This window comes from Corvus moneduloides, chromosome 8, assembly GCF_009650955.1.
Source record: "Corvus moneduloides isolate bCorMon1 chromosome 8, bCorMon1.pri, whole genome shotgun sequence".
Taxonomy (NCBI): Eukaryota; Metazoa; Chordata; class Aves; order Passeriformes; family Corvidae; genus Corvus; species Corvus moneduloides.
The window spans coordinates 107,074-127,155 of record NC_045483.1 but is presented as its reverse complement, the minus strand read 5'-3'; the positions used below and the strand labels follow the sequence as shown (position 1 = coordinate 127,155).

The 20,082-nt window shown below is 36.1% G+C and overlaps 1 protein-coding gene across 1 annotated transcript in view; it reads right to left on the bottom strand.

The window, feature by feature from the left end:
• Positions 1-20,082, bottom strand: part of CFAP46 (cilia and flagella associated protein 46) — a 72,950-nt gene that overhangs the window by 29,730 nt on the left and 23,138 nt on the right. Inside the window, exons 18-32 of the mRNA XM_032116491.1 lie at positions 18,366-18,578; positions 16,554-16,764; positions 16,062-16,211; positions 15,172-15,279; positions 13,432-13,613; positions 11,951-12,082; positions 10,446-10,611; positions 6,627-6,711; positions 6,381-6,519; positions 5,679-5,862; positions 5,092-5,251; positions 3,666-3,889; positions 1,572-1,685; positions 1,020-1,187; positions 516-664 (exon numbers count right to left, since the gene is read on the bottom strand). Coding sequence (XP_031972382.1) covers positions 516-664; positions 1,020-1,187; positions 1,572-1,685; positions 3,666-3,889; positions 5,092-5,251; positions 5,679-5,862; positions 6,381-6,519; positions 6,627-6,711; positions 10,446-10,611; positions 11,951-12,082; positions 13,432-13,613; positions 15,172-15,279; positions 16,062-16,211; positions 16,554-16,764; positions 18,366-18,578 — 2,385 coding nt within the window. The remainder of the gene's footprint in view (positions 1-515; positions 665-1,019; positions 1,188-1,571; positions 1,686-3,665; positions 3,890-5,091; positions 5,252-5,678; positions 5,863-6,380; positions 6,520-6,626; positions 6,712-10,445; positions 10,612-11,950; positions 12,083-13,431; positions 13,614-15,171; positions 15,280-16,061; positions 16,212-16,553; positions 16,765-18,365; positions 18,579-20,082) is intronic.

Here is a 20,082-nt window from a genome sequence, read left to right as displayed (position 1 = left end):
TTAACTAAAACATCAAGAATTTTCCACTGCATGCATATTAAATATTTTTAAATCAAAACTTTTAGGGGTAAATCTCTCTAAAAATGCACTTATGAGGGCAACTTCTTTGTGCCCTTAAGGTGAAGAATATATTTTTGGTGCAAGTAGTGAGTCTGCCTTTTGAATACTTAATAGATAAGACTTTCATAGAAACTTTTTGTGATTTTGCTTTTGTCAGTTAGATGACAATAAGGCATTTCAAAAATTTTTCACCTGAAAGTGGCCTGGCTTCATAATCTTGTATGCTTTCCACGTGGAGATCACATTAAGTAACAAATAAACTTAGTGGCTTTAATTCCACAAACCTATTTGTCAAAATTCTATTAAAATGCATAAAAAATAAATGAAAATAAATAAAAAACTATTACAAATATAAAACAGTAAGTCAAAAAAAGTCTTGTTACTTGGTGAAATACTAATGGATGGTCCGCTCCATTCAGTTTCTCTTTTATTTAAAATAAATAAAGGATACAAACCGGAGGTGATAGAGATCAGACAGACTTCTACATTCCAGAACTTCACTAGCAATAACTTCAGCTAGCTGAAAGATTGGAAGAATCAAGTGGGGGCAAAAAATTTTCTGCAGTTCTTTAGACAAAAGGTCCATAAAATACAAAGTGCAAGTCTGAAAAGAATTTTTTTTAAATTCAGTCAGTATAAACATAGTTTTGTAGAAAATAAATTTTAAATTAATGATTACATCTTCAGTTCCAAAATAAACCTCAAAGAAGACACAAAGAAACTTTCTAGCTGAAAGAGCAGCAAGACACACAGAAAGCTGGTAAATGTCTTCTCTAAGTTAAGTTCATTTCAGCCTGCAAAGTACAGGCTAACACCTCTTGAAGTATTAATGAATACTACAATACAAAAGTATTTGGGATAGCCGTCTGAACACATACAGAGAGAAAAACTAAAATACAACCATTTAGTGATTTTCTCCTGAATAGTAAATACTTTATAATTTTGAGAAGTATACTTACAGGTTTTGGGAAATTATCCCAATTAATACCGTAAATATTTGTTTTCTGTTTAAAAGTATCTCTGATTTCATTGGGACAGTCATACTGGGCCCATTCTTCCACATTTGCTGGTAAGGTATCAACTGATTCTTTCCCTTTAGGCTTCTCCTTTGCAACAGAAACCTCAACCTATAATAAAAATAAGGACATTTAGGAGATCAAATTAACAATTCTATTGGTATTAAATATTCAGCTAAAAAAATGAACACAATTGCTTAATATCCTTTGAAGTTTTGTCAGATTTGGGGTGTTTTTTGGATCTCTAGACCGTGGGTTTTACAAAACAGCAGTATCTTGACAAAGGCAACAAATGAAGAAGTATTTGTAAATTCATGATCTGTCAAGACTGTGTGATCAAGAGTGAAAGTATGATACATAGATTCACAAGAGAAATTCTTCCCAGGTTCTGAGGGTTGGTACAGGAAAGCATCTGAACTATTTACCAAATGAGCCCAGGGAAACATCTCTTAGAAAGAGAGGTTTGTTTTAATTCCACAGAAAAGTGGGTCTTACTTGTTTCTTTTTGTCTTTGTCTTTTTTAGAAGTTTTTGACTGCAGTTTCTGAGGATTTGTAAGTTGTGAAGTCTTTAATGTTTTTGTAATAGTCCCTGATGCTGACAATGACACCTAGACAATCAAATAGTTACAGTTAATTATTTTCAATTTGCAATAATAATAATAATGTCAGTTTCTAGTAATAGTTATTTTCCACTGCAAGTCACTATCTACAGCTATTAACAATTATCACGTATCATATTCTGCTTGCACAGTAGTTTTCTTCAGAAAATAACCATTTCAGAGACTCCTGGATGCTTGCATTATTTGTACGAGCATTTCGGACAATCATGACAATGCGCTTAAGCAGCAGAACTGTCAAAAGACAAGATCATCTCTGCGATAAATGCTACTGCTACCTTTTTTTAACCTATATGGTTGCAAATGCAATTCTTTTCTTTTCAAACCACTAGTCTAACTAGCTTAATTTTCTTCAAGGGATGAATTTTATAAGGAAATAATCTGCAAGATGGCAAAGAGTCACTCTGTCCTCTTTCTGGGTTAGTCTTTTACAATGCTACTAATGAATATTATATAAATTTCCAAATATTTAAATATACAAAAGAATTAATTGAAATTTTCTCTGTACAAGCAAAAGCATAGATTCTGATCTTACCTAAAATTTAAAAAAAACAAAACCAAAAACCAAACAACAACCAAAAACAAAAACAAACAAAAAAAACCCAACCAACCAACAACAAAACCCCAAAAACAAAAACCACATTAATTTCATTAATTTGAGGAGATTAATATATTCTACTGGAGGAATCAAGAGTAGAATACAAAATATCAATCAAAAAATAATGCTGGATATTCACAACAAATGAAAATTCCAAATTAAAGGTAAAAAATGTTTTAAAAAGTCAGAGGCAGCTGACTTTTTCAGAGAATGTTTTGATATCTTCTACTGAGTTATTTATGGAGTCCTAACACTAAAGAGGATGTCTGCAGTCAGGTCTGCTTTCCGTTCTACACCAAAACAAGGTGTCCTGTACTCCTTCAATACCACATGGTTATTCTTTTTCTCACAATACTGTTCAGCTGCAAATATGATTCTTAGAATTACTGTCATTATCCTACAACTGGCACTGTAGGATACTCTTTAAATTTTAGTTTTAATATCTTATTCAAACAGTAGTACTCAAGGTAGTTTTTTTCTTAGTACGACACTCAGTCAAGGGTTGGATATTAAAAGTTATGCTTGTGTAAATCCAAAAATTGTCAATATTCAATTTTTATTTTGCAAATTCCTGTCTCACATCACATGTTAAACTGATTTCACAATGAATTCTTGGTCATAATTAGCACGATTAATTGGTAATAAATTGCAGGCTTTTACACCTAACTGGAATAAAATTAAACACAAGCTATAGCTTACCGATCTAGTTGGTACGTCCCAGTTGAGACTGTTCCTATAATGATTTGTTGCATTACTATTATCAAGTACAGATTTAGTCCTTTCAAATACTTACTTTACTTAACATGTAATTGTTTTCCTATGATCATTGCTGTGATTCTGAATAGCCATTTCAATTGGGCATATCTATGAGAAGTCAATTTGATTCATTTGAAATGTTCTATGAAAAAGTAATCTGAGAAATTAATCATTGAACACTGCCAGCCTATACAATTCCTGTAAGTCAAATGACAGCCCTTTTGATTCAATTTCATGAAGCTCAATCTGAAATCACCATCCTTCAGAACTGCTAAAAATGTCTTCAGTATGTATTCTGCCAATACTGAGATTCCTCAACAAATCAAAAATACAAAATTCGAGAACCTATTGTACAAAACATATGAATGGGCTCCAGAGAAACAATGGCCCACTGCTTTTATCCTTAGTGTCTCTTCTCCATTTTCCTAAGCAAAACAATTTTCTTGTTGAATCCTTAAACCTGAGAAAATATACTAACTGCACCATAAACCAGAAAACTCTAAGGACAAAGTTAAACACCAAATGAATAGCTGGTACCATAATTACACAAGAAGATGTGAAATATACTGGACATATTATAATAAAACAACACAACATATAATTTCATATGATCTCACCTGCCAGATACGGATGATACAGGCATATGCCATCAAACAGTGCTGCTGATGAAAAGAAGAACTATGACCAGAAAATAAAGCCATTAATGTCTGCGCTCTAAACAAAGCTTCCAGTTGTTTAATATTACTCAAATCTTCCAAATTAATTTGGGGCATGGTACCATTTGCTCCACTGTCCATCTCAGCATTTTCTGTAGGCAACGATTTTGTTGTAGCATTTTTTTCTGTTAAAAAAAAAGGGAACACATGCTCACAGTGACAGCATTGTAAAAATGTATTTAAAAGTTAAAATTTCTGAATTGAAAATAAAAATATTTAGGGGGAAAAAAGAATAATGGAAATCTATCTACTGAAGATGTTAAAATGATGCAATATTACCTGTACCATGTTTTTAATCAATAATGTAACAGTTCTGTATAATAAATGATGTAAGCCTGACAGAGAAGTGAAATCCACGAAAGGCTGGACCAGATAATCTTTTGAGATTCCTTCCAACCTGGCCTATTTTATATTTGAATCTAATTTTCCTTATTATATTATTTGAGTTTCTATCAAGAGCTTTGCAAAAATTTTCTTGAAACTTAAATGGTGTAAGAAGGACAGTAATCATAAGCAACCAGGTGAAACTGGGTGGGAGGATCATTACAGAACTAAAACTTAAATCACCACAGGACTGTGAAACAACCCAACAAAACCACTAACAGAAAAGTATGAACAGAATATTGCTACTGTTACTGATCAACTGTGTGACAGTAGAGACACTGAACATTTATCTTGCTCAATGAAAACACCAGAAGTACTTGCCTGATCCATGTCATCTATCCACACAAAAAAGAACAGCAGAGCAGATGCTCATTAATGCCACACAGTAGAGTATGGTTCCAGAAATCAGATACTTTTTTTCCCAAATGAATATTGGGGTATCCTATCAGAGCACTGAGGTCATACCAGTACAAGTGGATATTTGTGTTAAAGAACCAAAGAATTTTTACAGTTACACAAGTAGTTGAAAGCATACATCCCTTTTAAAGTCATTTTTGAAAAATAAAGCCAAGGAAAGGGCAATGGACTTAGGTACCCAAATCTTGGCACATAAACTATTTCCTTCAGTTTCATCTGTCCCTCCTTGAGAACTCACTTGAAACAAACTGTCCAGCACTGCTTTCTGGCAGCATCTCACAATTTAGGAATCCCTATGTCAGAGGGGAGCAGTATCTTACTATACCAAAAGACTGAGGGTAAGTCTCCATAGCATAACACAGAATTCACAGATAAACTGAAGTTGTATTGAACAAATGACAGTAAATGCACGAGAAAATACAGACAAACTTGTGCCATTCTTTTTGATAACTAAGCTGTAAATTTAAAATCTCCCTTGTGTTTCCTGCTGAGAAATTCCTCTGAAGGAGATACTCATATTACATACCTTCCTCTTGTGAGGACTGCATAGGGAATTTCATACATAGCAGGAGATCTACTGCCCACTCCAGAGGTTTAATAGCATCAGTGAGGGGAAACTGATTACAATATAAGCATTCAGCAAATTCCATCAGGTAATCAACTCTCTGCCATTCATCTTCTCGTTTCTATAAAAGTAATAAAGGAGGAGTTAATCTGTGTTTGTTTATGTAAGCCATCAAAATTATATTCTAAAGTTTCATGTCATCTTAACCGAAGCAAAAAATAATTTGACATCAAGCAGTTTTATTGGTATCACATAATCAGAATTATGATAAACAGAATGTAACAGAAAACTCCACCACCAGTTAAATCTTCATTTTATTAAAACCGCTTGCTACTCTTAGACATTTTTCTTTGGCTGGATTCAACTAAAATTTTACTGGATATAAAGATTCAACCATACAGTTTTCCTACTGAAGAGGAATCTCAAAGTTATAAAAAGTAATGGTCAAGTATATGGCCTCCCTACCCATTCAGGAACTTGCAGTCCTATGAGTCACTTGAGAAACATGATTCTATCAGCATGGGAACAAACAGGAAGAAGTGACAAACCTGTAAAGCAATGATCGCATTTTGAAAACAGCTTAACTGTCCAACAATGCTTCTGGAGACTGTTACCAAGTGATGCCACATATGTGACAAATAATCTTCACTTTCATGACTAATTTTCTGGATGGCCATCATAAAATTGCATCCCGATCCTGCCCTCAGTGTAGCCATAAGTTTGAAAATCAGGCTAGAAAAAGATCAAACAAATTACCTGCATCTGTACCTGTAAAATAACTTTGTGAATAAGACACACATACTAGTTCGCACCAGTATAGTACAAAGATGCAAAGTTTATAAACTGGCATAAAAGGGCATAAAACCTTCAACTCAGATAAGATTATGTAAACAATATCCTAGATAATTTAGTTTCCATTTAATGAAAATGGGTTTGCAGTTTGGAAAACTAAAGTTTCTGCCATATAGCCACATTTCATACATCTATTTGCTTGGGAAGTAAGATACTACTTGTATTCAAGCTGTTTAAAAATTAAATTTACAAATATTATTAACAGATTAATGATAGCAAACACTGCCTATGTATGTCTTTTTCATGGAAAAGACACAACAGTGTTTTGTGTTGTAAGGACAGGCTGCTAAAAAGTAATCATAATACTTTCCAATGCAAAAATGAAAAAATACTCATGAGTTTTATACTTCTCAAGAACCAAAATGCTGATTTTAATAAAAATAAATCAACCAACTTACAGTTTGTGTCTTGTCTGAGGCAAAACTTGAATAGCTTCATCCAGGAGTTTTAGTGCTGTCTCCCAGTCAGCTTTATCAGCACAGATGTGGAATAATAGACCATATAATGAGGTTCTTAATGTGAGATCTTCCTCAGCACCTTTGAAGTATATTCAAATGATTTATTATCATACTGCAGAATTAGAATAGTGATTACAAAATACTAGTGTTTCTTTTATTACTAGATCAACAGAAGGAAGAACATGCCTGGGAGAAAGCATCCAACTGATAACCCAATATTTTGAAAATCCTTTGTAATCCATTGATGCAAAGGACATGTATCTTTCTTTTCCTAAAAAAAGGACAAAAAAAGAAGAGAGAAGAAAAAGCCCTTTATCTTTCAGTTAACATATATTTTTAAGTATTTTGAACTTTTGTTTCATCTGTGAACCAATCCATATCATTAATATGAATAGCAGCTTGACCAGAAGAAAGGCACAGGCATTTCTCCAGACTGAGTTCTATAATACAAACCCAATACAAAAATAAGCAGACTTAGTAATACTCAATCGCCTACACTCATTAAATAACATGAAATCCTGAAGTTCTCTCACAGACTCACAGAGCAGCTGAGTTTGGCAGAGACTCTACAGAGCTCTCTGCCTACACCCGTGCCTAAAGCAGGCTCCACTCTTTACCTGTGAAAATCTGACTATCGCAATTCTCACCCAAAGGTCAGAGACTTGCCAACTGTTTCCCTCTCCTCTACAGCAGTTTTGCGTCTTCAAAGATAAGTTCACTATCTTGTTTCTCAAATGGATCCATATATGTGTCCCGTTCCACTGTAAAAAGGGGAGTAGGATTTTTTTTTTGCTAGACTTCTCAGGCAAAAATAAAGCGCAAACGCGGCAATATCATATCTGAGAAGCGTTTACTGATAGAAAAGGGTAAGTGTTCTTACCGAAGGGGGATAGAAAAGAGAGCAGAAAGGGGAAAGAGAGAAAAACAGAAGGAAAGAGAAGATAGGGACAGCGTTACTACAGAAACCCCGGGCGCTTCTTCGGCGTCAGCTCAGCAGACGCAGCGTGCGTGCCGCGAACCGCGGGGCGGCTGCGCAGCTGCCGTGGCGGGCTGGGCGCGATTTGCGAACAGCCGCAGGCTGCGCGTCCCTTCCGTCCGCAGGGAACCGGCTGCTGCGGCTCCGGGCGCGCTCCTGGAGCAGCTGCAGACTCTCGGGTTCGGGGCACGGCGGCGGCGACTGCAAATTGGGTGCCGCAGGCTCGTCCTACAGCAGGTTGGTGCGGCGGGCAGCGCAGGAAACACAGCGGCGGCGGCGGTCGCGGCCGGCAAACGCGGCGGAGGCGGCCGCTCCATCGGGGAGGCAGCGGAACACCAAGTCGTCGCGGTGATGAGCTGGTTCGCGGGAACCGTGAAGCAGGGCAAAGCAAGTACGGGCAGGGAAGCTGGAGCACAGGGGGGAAAAAAAGCGAAAGGGGAAGGGGGGCCGAGCTGACCCTACGGGCGAGCCCCCACTCCCTCCAAAATACCCCAAAGCAAATGGGTCCCTTTGTGCCGCGGCTACCTGCTTTTGTGTGCTAAGGCTCCTCCCACAGCCCGACTCCGCGGGCATTTTTTTCGCGAGCATCTGGGCATTTGCCCCACCCGCCAGTGGTGGGGGCTCTTGCTCACAGACTGATCGGGGATGCTTTCTCTGCCCTGACTGGCTGCCAGAGGAAGCCGCCCCGGGGACAGGGCTGCCAGCGCATGTATAGCCCCTATAAGAATATCACAGATGTCGAGGCATAAATAAAAATCAGATTGGTCCCACTCAATATGACACACTAACCATTGAATACATGTCGGATGATGCCAATAAGCTAACTGAGCTATAAGCCACAACTTTTGGGTAAGTATTACGTTACCATCATCAAAGTTTTATCAGATTTGGTCTAATCAGCATTTACTTCCATGAAGGCACAAAGTCTGTCTAATTTAGTGGCCTTCTACAATGGAGTGGCTGCATCAATGGACAAGAACTATGGATGTCATCCACTTGGATTTCTCTGAGGCCTTTGATATCGTGGCCAGTAACTTTGTTGCTACCGTATTGGACAGATAGAACTTTGATGGATGGACTGTTAGGTGGATAAAGAAGATGGATGGACTGTTGGATAAGAGTTACAGTCACTGGTTCAATGTCCAAATGGCTCAATATCAAGTAGAAACCAGTAACAAGTGGTGTACCTCAAGGGGTACCGATACCAGGGAGACTGGAACCAGTATTATTCAGTGTCTTCATTGCTGACATAGTCAAGGGGATTGAGTGCACTCCCAGCAAATCTGCTGATGACACCGAAGTGAGTGGTGTGGTTGATTGATGAGAAGGAAGGGATGTCACCCAGAGGGACCTTGACAGGCTTGAGGAGGGGGCCCAAGGCAATCTTGAGAAGTTTAACAAGATCGAGTGCAAGGTCCTCCACTTGTGTCAGGGCAAACCCCAGTATCAGTGCAGCCTTGGGGATGAAATGAGAGCAGTCCTGTGGTGAAGGATTTGGGAGTACTGGTAGATGAGAATCTGGACATCTGCTGTTATATCCTTCTCCAGATGTGACTGCATTTAAAAATTGCCTAATTATCCTGGTCAAGGATCACTGGAAACCAGTTCCTGCTTCTTACAATGGTTACTACAGTGTGTATCTATTTTAAAAACTCAGTAACTCCAGAAATAATAAAATATAGAGCACTCTGTTAACAGGAATTATTTTTTCTAACTACTATCAGAAGTTACTCACTTCTAATTCATAAGAATTACCAACATTTTCAGACATAAAAACACCTATGCTACCTAGAGCTGTAAATTTTCATTATCTACATTAAAGTTCTGCTTTTTAATACCACTTATTAAGGATTCACTCTGAAATTATGCTGTGGTGGAGGGTTAACTATATACACATAACGAAGTATTCCTTTTTATTGGTTTTAAACATATCTCTACAAGCAACAAACTTTAGGACTGTGTCTATGGGCAATTACTGTTACGTATCTAAACACTGTCAAAGTTCCATTAAACTTAAAATTATCACTGTGCTTCCAAGTACACATTGTACTCATCAGTTCCTACACACCCAGAATAAGCAGACCAGTCACCATCTCTGATTATTTGTGATTTATACATGGCTTGATGAGAAATCAAAATAAAGCTTTTTATTCTTGTACTATCCTGCTTGATGATCTGAGATGCAGACTCCTATTTGTACCACTAAGTTTGGTTGCAAAAGTCATCAACAATCCCTTCAAGTGCTCATTCAAGTGCCCATGGAAATGTACAGGAAAACTCACAGCAGCTTCATTGACATGTAAATCAAATCTAGAAAAAGGAAATGGATCGGCTCCATGGAGTTTTGAAGTAAGAAAAGTTGTAAATGTGCATGGAAGTTTCAGTGTGCAGAAGAAATTCCACACAGTGAGATGTGTTATATGACACATATCACCTGCATACGGTTTCAAGGGGATGACTTATTTGGATTACATGTGCTGTTCATAATAAGTATTTAATTTTATCACAAACTCCCAACACAGTCTATATTTTAACTCCTTCCTACTGCCAAAGTCCTAAACCATCTGTTAAAAACCTGAAGATATAAAAAGTAAAACTTTCCTTTTGCAGGTAGAAGAAATTTGAGTCTGCAGGTGGGAGAAAACTTAACTTAGTAACATTTTTTTTCGTGAGTTAGTGTTTTAGGATCTACTATCATATTCTCCAGATCCATTAACATACTTGCCAGAAGTGGCTTTTTTTCTGGGTTTTGAATATTTTCTAAACATTCTTTTTTGTAAGCTTCATGAAGTGAAACACTAAAGTGAAAATCAGACAGCAAATTACTTTGCAGAAAACTGTTGTGAGTTTTACAATTGCCTAAAACCATAAGAATCACCAAATGGAATAAAAGAGTATGTGACTGCAGGTGAGAAACCGTAAATGTGTTTATGACAAGTCACTTCTGCCTCTTAGGAGAGGTGTCTTGAAGTTTCTTTACCATCAGCACCAATCACTAAAAACAAGCATTACCTATTAGAAATTCTTACCTGTTTGTTTTTAGATTCTGCTTTAATTATATTCTTAAGAATTATTTCAGTAGGTTCTTTAAGCTGTTCTCTGTCAAGTGGTGAGCCTAGCAAAGGTAAACATGCATTCCAAAAGTGCCTAGCTGCAAACATTACAAGGGAATAATTTCCAGCTTCACCTGCATACCTGAAGAAAGGGAAGTAGAACTTAATACAGAAAAACAACCACACTTTAGCTTTAATAAAGAATTTTACTTCTATGAACTTTTGGGTTTAGCTGATCTGTGGATCACCATATGTAACTTCAGCAATGAGGACTTAGCATGAGAGCTTCACAGAAAAGCTGTTTTCCTTTTTTATATACCAAATAACTTCACACACTCAGCAGAACTAGGAATAAATAAGTAGCATATTAATGATTTTACTGTATTTTTGCATAATCTTAGCTCAGGAGCATTCATTAAAACAATAGCAGAAACCTCCTCAAGATGTTCTCCTTGGAATAATATACTTCTTTTGGCTTCCTATTATGTTGATTTCTCATTCCAAAAAACATTAAAAAATAGAACATAGTAATTAATACCATACTATGTATTTTGCATAGTACAGTACCACTGTAACACAAGAATATGCCCCAAATGCCTCTAGCTGCATTCAAATTGCATTGAGCGTATTTCATGCAAATGGTACTTTGAATGAATAACATTTAATAATCCTCCAGATTGTGATACAACACAGTACTCATCTGAGTGAGAAAGAGCTTGGAATTTTAGTAAAAAATCCTGGAGTGGTGCAAGGTAATCACCAGTTGAATAGCGTTACTGTTTTAAAAAAAACAGTTTTTTGAATCTAGCAGTCTGATCACCCTCTAGACAGCACTCTTTAGATCACATTTAGACTGTTGCATCCAGTTCTAGGCCACCCAATACATGCCAGACATGGACAGATCACAAGGAGCTCAGTGAAGGGCCACCAAGATGATCCAGGGACTGGGCTGCACTTGCCTTGAGACGAGGGCTAGTTGAAGAGGTGGCTTTGGGAGACCTAACAAGGAGAAGTTTCTCATTAACCTAACAAAGTTACTGAGAAGCAACAGTCTGGCTCTTCAAAGTGAATGGCGGGACAAGCAAAAGCTTTAATAAGTTAGAATAAGAAAGGTTCACAAATGTCCCCCATGGGTACAGCTGCGCAGTGCAGCAGGTTACTCACAGAGGCTGAGTGTCTCCATTCCTTGAGGTTTTCACAGTCAGACTGGATGAAGCCCTGGGCTGGCCCTGCTTTAAGCAGGAGTCTGAACTAGATCCCTTCTGAGGATGGGATGATCCTATGAGACTACAAGGTCAGCTATGTGGAAAGTAGTTGAGAAATTGACTGAAGTGCAGAAATCTGTCAAATTCTTTGTTAAACATTTCAACTCACAACTATGTTGATTTTTATCAGTCTTGGGAGAAAATACGATGATCCTCAAAACCGTAATCGAATTTTAGATCTGTTTTATATTAGTTTTCTTTCAACATAAAACATACCTGGCACTCTGAACGAAGGTTTTTGATGCTGTTACACGCAGATGTTTTCTTCCAGACAAATTTTCCATTATGCTCTTTCCTTGTATACAGGCTATAGTGCTTAACATTTCTTGGCTCACCCTGGTACCAAGCCTGCATAAAGGCAAATACTTCAAGAAGTGCTAAGTCTTACAGGCTAAGACCATACCAATTCCTATTAATGATGTACTCAAGTTGCTACTATATAAATGTCCCTTGCTCTGGAAGTTAAAAATCTTTCTATTGAGTTTTCTTATAAAATTAGCAAACATTTCAAAACCTGAATATTTTGTTTAAAGGTAGACTAAAATATCTTTTTCACACTTCTAATGAAAATAACTGTGAAGTCAGATTTTAAAAAACTATTACATATATTTAGCAAGGAAAGAAAATAGATTTGTCATTTTCTCCCTATTTTTCACTATTGTACATCAAAAAAAAAAATTGGTTCAAAGTCGAAATTACACACCAAACAATTAAAAATGGAAATCGGGAAAATTAGACAATTTTTGGTACTTTCTTTTGGGATTTGTCGTGCTTGTGTCTGGTAAAGTATGCTCAGGGTTCTGGAAAAATTGATATGGATCCTATTCTACTACATGTAGAAGAAAACAATGTAGATTTCAGTCCCAGAGTTGATCAGTTAAAAATTAATACACAAATAAGTTGATACCATTGGTTAATACTATTTATTAATAGCAGTTTAGTAAGAAAAGAATAAACACAATTTGCAGGAGCTTTTAGTGTCTTCGTTACAAAGTGCCACCATTGCAGCTGGCTTGTTCCTACTCTGCGGTGAGAACTGCCATGCAGTCACGATTTGTGTCCACAAGAGGGTACCACTGTCCACAGTATACGTTAACAAGTTTAAATTAAGTATTTAACCTCCTTGTCCCCAGCTTGTGCTTTACCATGGAAAGACTGTCTTCCATTCTCTGGAAACAGCATTGACAATTCATTTTATCTTTCAAACATTTTATCTTTCATTAGTTTGCAGATTGCTAGATGTGCAGCAAGTATTCCCTGAATTTCTGTGAAGTTCTGAAACTATCTATTTAGTATTAAGATAACTTACTTGGTTTTACATGTGTTTAAACCCATGTAGAAAGCAACTACAAGTTTCAGGGAACACAATACTGTTTTTGTAAGTTCAATTATTTTGCAGAGGAAAAAAATGAACGATATATTGTATCTGAAATTTTTCACATGTTTATTTCAAGCTACATTGATGTACAAGCTGCTGACTCGCTTAGATAGCAGGCTTCATCCATCTTTTTGAACGGGATCCAGAGGCACAATCTGGATCTCCCACTGCCTTTTACTTTCATTTACATGTCTAACTGCACAATTTATTTCTAAAAAAGATTCTTTCGTTTTTGATTATGCAGCCAGACAGATTTACCCTATTTACTTTCTTCAAAACTTAGTTCATTACCACATTATGCAAAATTCTATGTACTTACATGCCATATTTCTTAATATTTCTATTGTGGACAAAATTCTCATCTGATTCCAAGATCCTTTTGGAACAAGTCATCACGCTTTCATAGTCTTGTGATACATACGCAAAATATGTAAGTCGTGTCAGAGTCTGCAATTCCACTAAGGAATCTGACCAACTGCATTCTAAAGCCAATTTCACTAACTAGGATTTAAAAAAAAAAAGTTTAAATTCCAGGGTTTTATATGCTTTTTTCTACAGCAATTACATGCTTACAGCTGTATCTTCCTTACAACCCACCTGGGCATGGAACAAGTATGTGATAAAGCCGTCTAGAAAATGAAAGAGCTACAAGTACAATCAAAATATACAATAGAGAGGCCTCATTCACTGTGTAGTAAGTATTACCATAGTATGTGCAAATCCAGGTGTAATTGTGCATGCCTTTTGGCCAGAAGTATCTGCCAGGACTTATTCTATGTCCTCAGGCATCTTTCAAAAATCAGTGAAACAGGACTTTCAAAATTCAGAGCCCATTTTAGTTACACCAAAAGTAAAAATGGGACATAGAACTGTTTTTGCAACAACCAGTAATTGTAATAAATAGTTGCTACGTATACTATTATAGATATGCCAGCTTGGGAGAGCTTGGGCTCCATCTTAGAGGTCTTTTCCAACCTAAACATGTATACATAGATATATATAGTTTCATATATAGTTTCATTATAGGGTCTAAACATTTTCTTTTCATTTCTTTTGTACATGTCAAAGTTCCACCTTTTTAGGATAGTGATAATTGTTAATGAATTCGTCTGAATGAAGATACTACAACACTGCTACACAAAAGTAAGCCAGTGAAGTGATAGCTAAAGTTAATTCATAATATTTGACATAAATCTGTAGACTAACTAGAATTAGATACTTATATATTTATAAGGACCCAGGTCCTAGTTGTCAGCAGTAGTTTCGTGGTTGTCCTGGCAACCTGCTTGTTTCGATTCACACAGTCAATAAATAGAATCCAAGTGTAGTTGTGTTCTACCTTGCAATTGTCAAAAGTAAATTCACTATTATATGAAGTTTTCTGTTCAAATGCTGAATGCTTCTAATACAAACCCTAAACGTCCCTATAACTACCTGAAAAGGGAGAGGTCAGTCTCTTCTCCCAGGTAACAAGTGACAGGACGAGAGGAAACAGTCTCAAGTTGCACCAGGGGAGGTTTAGGTTGGATATTGGGAAAATCCCTTCACTGAAAGGGCTGCCCAGGGCAGTGGTGGAGCTCCCATCCCTGGATGAATTTAAAAGTCGTGTGGATGTGGCACTTGGGGACGTGGGTTAGCAGTGGCCTTGGCAGTGCTGGGGGAACAGTTAGACTCCATGATCTTGGAGGGCTTTTCCAACCTAAACAACTTTATGCTTCTATTAAGTTTTCTCCAGAAGAAAAATGAAAGGTTAGAAGTATGGTTCTGTACAGAATTCACCTGAACCTCTTATGCTCATCTGGCGGTTACTGAAAAAATCTGTTCGAGCAACACAAGCATAAACCTAATATTTATATTCTAATGCTATCTCATCTTTGGATAAATAAAATTATCCTGTCACAAAAATCTCCTTCCTGTCATAAATATTTCATCTCTTGGTTAAAGAAAATAGTGGTACAAGAAAACTTTCAAAAATAATTTAACTTCCATTTAAAATTGAATCCAAAATCATAGTATGCAATTTCCTAAAACTCAGAAGCTTATAAAAAAACCAAAATACCTGAGATAAGCTAGGAACAGTGAAATCCATGAGACCCAAGCCATTACATGAATACATTTCCAGACCAATAAGAATTCTTGCCAGAGGACTTTGTGCTTCGTCATTATTCTAAGCGGAAATAAAAAATTCACATTAAGAGATTTTTTTTTGCAAGTTAATATTATTTAGGATAGTAATTGAGATGACAAGATAATAATCATAATAATAACAATAACTACATTAATAACAATAATAATAACAATTATAATAATGATGATGATGTTTGAAAACCTCAATTTGCTCTAAGCAATTCCTCCTCTCTACTGTGTCCTTAAAATGGTTGATTCTTTGTATTTATATATTTTTAGTTCACATTGTGAATGCTGAACTACTACAGTTTCAACACTAAAAGCACACATCAACAATACAATGAAGGCAAATTTCATATACCGCTGTGGGTTTCCAGTTGTATAAGCACTATAAAATAAAAATATAAGAATAAAATATTTCTTTCCAGCTTACTAGGTCTATAATCTATATATATAAAGAGGCCATAGCATATGTTGACATAAATACAGCTGATTTTCCTTAACACTTTTAATGCAGCAATTTTATTATTTTACATTTGTGAATAAAAAATCAATTTTGCTCAACAGTTATCATATGACAAACATCACCATGGCAGCTAACAAGAGAAGGAAGAGTTAAGAAATGTAGACTCAACTGCTATACCCAGTGTGAAAAATTTGCTAAGTTCTGTAAGGAACTACAGCAAAAAATTGTTTTTACATTCTATCAAATATACAGAAGAAAATATACCTTGATAATTTCAGTCATTATTAAATAAATTTATGAATTTAACTTTTCTTTGTAAAGTTTCAACTTTATGCAGGATTTCAGGGAAATCATACCTCCTCCTGAGTCCCAAGTTGATGTCTGATCTGCTGCTGATTTAACTGCCTTGCTTTCACCCAGGTAGCAATGATCTGTTGTTGTGCAGCAACAGAGACTTTTTCCTTAGGTATGGTTCCAGTCATTGCATTTAGGGCAAATTCACAAATCTAAACACCAAGAAGAGAAAAAATAAATGTGAAACACAGGAGAAATGTGGAAAGTTTCTTGTATGGAGCATGCTATCCATTAGCTATTTTTAAATTATTGCACATGCCTCTCTAAGCCTAACAACATCTCCTTTAAGTCAACGCGCAAGGCAAATAGAAGTTATAGTCCTCAGCCCCAAATTGGTAAGGAGCTCCAGTGTTCATCTGGGGGGGATCTGTGGTGGCAGAAACTGTAAAAGAAGGTAGCTTTTTTTTTTCCAAAATTTCTACTATTGAATTTATAGGAATTACAATGTATGACAGCAGAACGAAAGGGACTACAAAAAAAAAACGGGTTTGTACCTCTAGGGCAGCTTTGATGTCAAGAAGTCCACTGGGATCTACTGAAAAAGACTGGATGATATTTGCTTTTTCCTGTTTCTTTGCTGCAGTTTTTCTGCTACTGTCTATTGCTCTATCTTCTTTCTTCTCAGCAGGCTCTGGCTTTGGAATCCAAGAAATAATTAGGCCTCGAGCCAAAGCATTACATAACATCACTAAAATTTCAGCACTTCTGTAGAAGAAAACAAAAATCAGAAGTGCATACTGCATCAGATCAAAATAAAAGGCAAGAATGAAGTTATTGATTTCAAGAAGTAAGCATTGAAAATCTAGCTTTTTCTTAAAACGCAAAATTATGGATATTACAAAAAAATCTGCTCATTGGTAAAGCAGTTTAATGATTAAAACTACAAAACTCAGAATCAGTTTTCAGTTTACATCAATTTTTTCACTCTTTGTGTAACTGAAGTTTCCCTTTTATCACAGAAAAAAAAAATTATATATATGTCAGACCAGCATTAAAAACAACTTTTTATTGATGGGTTAACATATATGAAAAGAGTAACTATTTTCTAAAAAAGTGTTATGATACGACACAATGCAGAGTCCCCAGGCAGGTGCAAAGGACAGCCACTTTATTGCAAAAACCCGTCCTTTTTAAGCAGTTAGCTGGTTATTAGTTTACACAGTTTTCAGGCATAACAAACATAATTCAACCAACCACCATACACCACGATGTGAGCATGTGATGGTCACGCAGCATGTTTTTCTATCCCTAATTCAGCTATGTCTCTTTGCCACAGTCCTTTTCTACGTAGCTGAAGTAACAGGACTGAGCCATGATTTACAAAGGCAACATTTCTTTTGTAAGGTTTTACCTATATTCAACAAAAAAGTACCCTAAACCAAGCCCTTCACATATTTTTGTGGTTATCATGCCAGTCCACTGCCAAGCTGGAATTTTCTTCTTTTTTTTTTTTTTTTTGAGAAAACATGAATTTAATTACATCTAAGAGATTATTGCTAGTACATACTGATGTGTCAAAATTAATAAGCAGGTATTACCAGTCTTCATCGCTGCACAAACTGAAATACAGATTTTATTCCCCAGTACTGTTAAAAGAGACTTCTTTGCTGCTGATCCTTACTCTAGCTGGTGATGAGGTCACTGTCAATGAAGTGCAAAAATATCTAGGATTTTGTCCCACAGTCAGATTTTGATTAAAGTGTCTACTCCACAGTGGTCAATCATTCTCCCATTGCATTTACTGCAGATCAGGATTTCCCTAAACCACTGTGGAATCTATATTCCCATTTTCATGGTCTACTAATGTGCACATTCCCTTTCTTTGTTTTCTATTTTCTCTTATTTCACAACCAGTAGTAATCACCTTATGCTTGTTAGAAATACTTGCAATGAACCTATGAACAATGAACTTGAATTGTATTTACAGTATAATTCAAGTTCAGCGAACTGACAGCAAGCAAATGCATTTTGAGCTGTTGTGCAAATTCAGAGTCTAAGAGAATTTTCCCAGTTTTCTGACTAACCTAACAAAATGCTATTTTGCGTGCACGTGTTGCTATTCCACAATGAAGAGAAAGTAACACTGATTGGCCTAAAGTTAGCATGGCTTGCAGTGTATAGTAACAAAGAACAAATAGAAAGGATTAACATTTAGTTTTCACAATTTACCTCCTGAGCTACTCTATGTATACCAAGGCTCTTTCACTACCAGTGAAAGCCAGCAATAAATATTTCACAGCACAGGTGACTTTCAATGTTTGTTTTAGAAAAAAAGATTATGTTCGTATCCGAACATCTAAATTTACCCGTCATGCCCGACAGTCTTGATGGCTCCAAGAAGAGTCTGCAGATACTCAATAATGTCCCTCTGTCTTCCTGAAGAAATCAGATGTCTGTTATAATTTAAGATATACACCACAGCATTGTGAACAATCCAGGCTTCATTCAATTCTTCTCCTATTTCAGCTGCACGTTGGAAGTTTTCCATAGCATACCGAGATAAGTCGTCTATCCATAAACTAAAAAATTAGTATAAAGAAGCTGTTATTCCAAATCTTCAACACTAGAAGGGATTATATGGTAAGGTTAAATATGCAGTACTACATTTCAACCAACAACAAGAACAAAAATTCGATTACTTTTCAGTTGCATTTATTAAGTCCTCATCCACTGACATATTTTACTTGGATAAGAAGCTGGTTCAGAAAAGGAAGTGGTATCAACATGAAATGAGCAGTCTCTGACATTGAAAAAGCTATTAGCTTGAAAGATATTGTCTATGGTTCATGTTCCTTCCACATGTTCGGGTTTTTTAAATGCATGTGAATCCACCCATCAGTGCCAGAAATCCCTAAATAACCATGTCAAGGCTCTACTTGAATATAGAGGTAAGTGAGGCATGCCATCTAAGAGTTAAGGACATGTCCTTTTTACTTAAAACTGCATGTTCTTGCACTCAAAGACATTTCCAGGTGATCCGAAATGCTGTATTTGTTTTAAAGAGAATATCATTATTTTCACAGTCTATGCGATAACTTTCTTTCAATAACTTTATTTTCTTTCTTTCTTAGTTATCAAAATGTACTATTGCTAAGAAAAAACAATACTAAAAATACAGTCTTGAATGATCATACAGCATGGCCATGGTTACAAAGTCATAAAGTCAAAAGCACAAACTGACACTGGGTATTATTATGTCAACAATGGTACAGGACACAGAAGACCAAAGTGCTCTTTTTTCTATGGGTTTTTAATCTAATTAGGTAAACTCAAAAATAGCAAGTAGCAAATTTTGGAACAGAATTCTCATCTTCTTTGCCCCTTGGCTCTGATTAGTTTATAATTTTTCCCGTTCTACTGAATATTTGCAAGCAGGCAGTGTGAGAAACTTTAATTAATTTTCAGACTTAATGAACAGACCTAGGGACACAACTCTGCCATCCTGCTCTCTCAGGACATGACCACTGTAACAGTAAGGCTAATATTACTATAAATGTGAACAGCAGAGAGTCAAAGCATCATCTTCAGAAATCTCTCTCCCCCCTCTTCTCCTTTGCAAGAAATAATCATGTCAGACTGGTAAAAAACATATTCTACTGTCCCAAATTAATTTCAGTTGATTGGATGGAACACACTAGATTTGCAAACTGAAACAATTCATCGTATGCATTCAGTGCTATGAAATCATTGTAGGTATAGGAGCTATAAAGCAAGACAAAGAGCTTTTTGATTTGGGGAAACATATTTTTAAGTGGAGAATTTAATGATCTAAGTGTCAATATACAACAATTTAATAGTTTTTCAGCTTGGAATACTAGCTTCTCGCTTCAGAGAAATAAATGTTAAATGAAAAATAAAATCCACACTCCAGAATGAAAGAAAACCTAAGAAAAAATATTTCAAACTATTTTTCAGATCCTTTTCCCATTTCCCATGACTATCTACAAAAGTGAAGAATCTGGTGACAATGAATTTTACTAAGGCAAAACAGCTTTTGCAATTATCATCTGTGTCTGATAATAG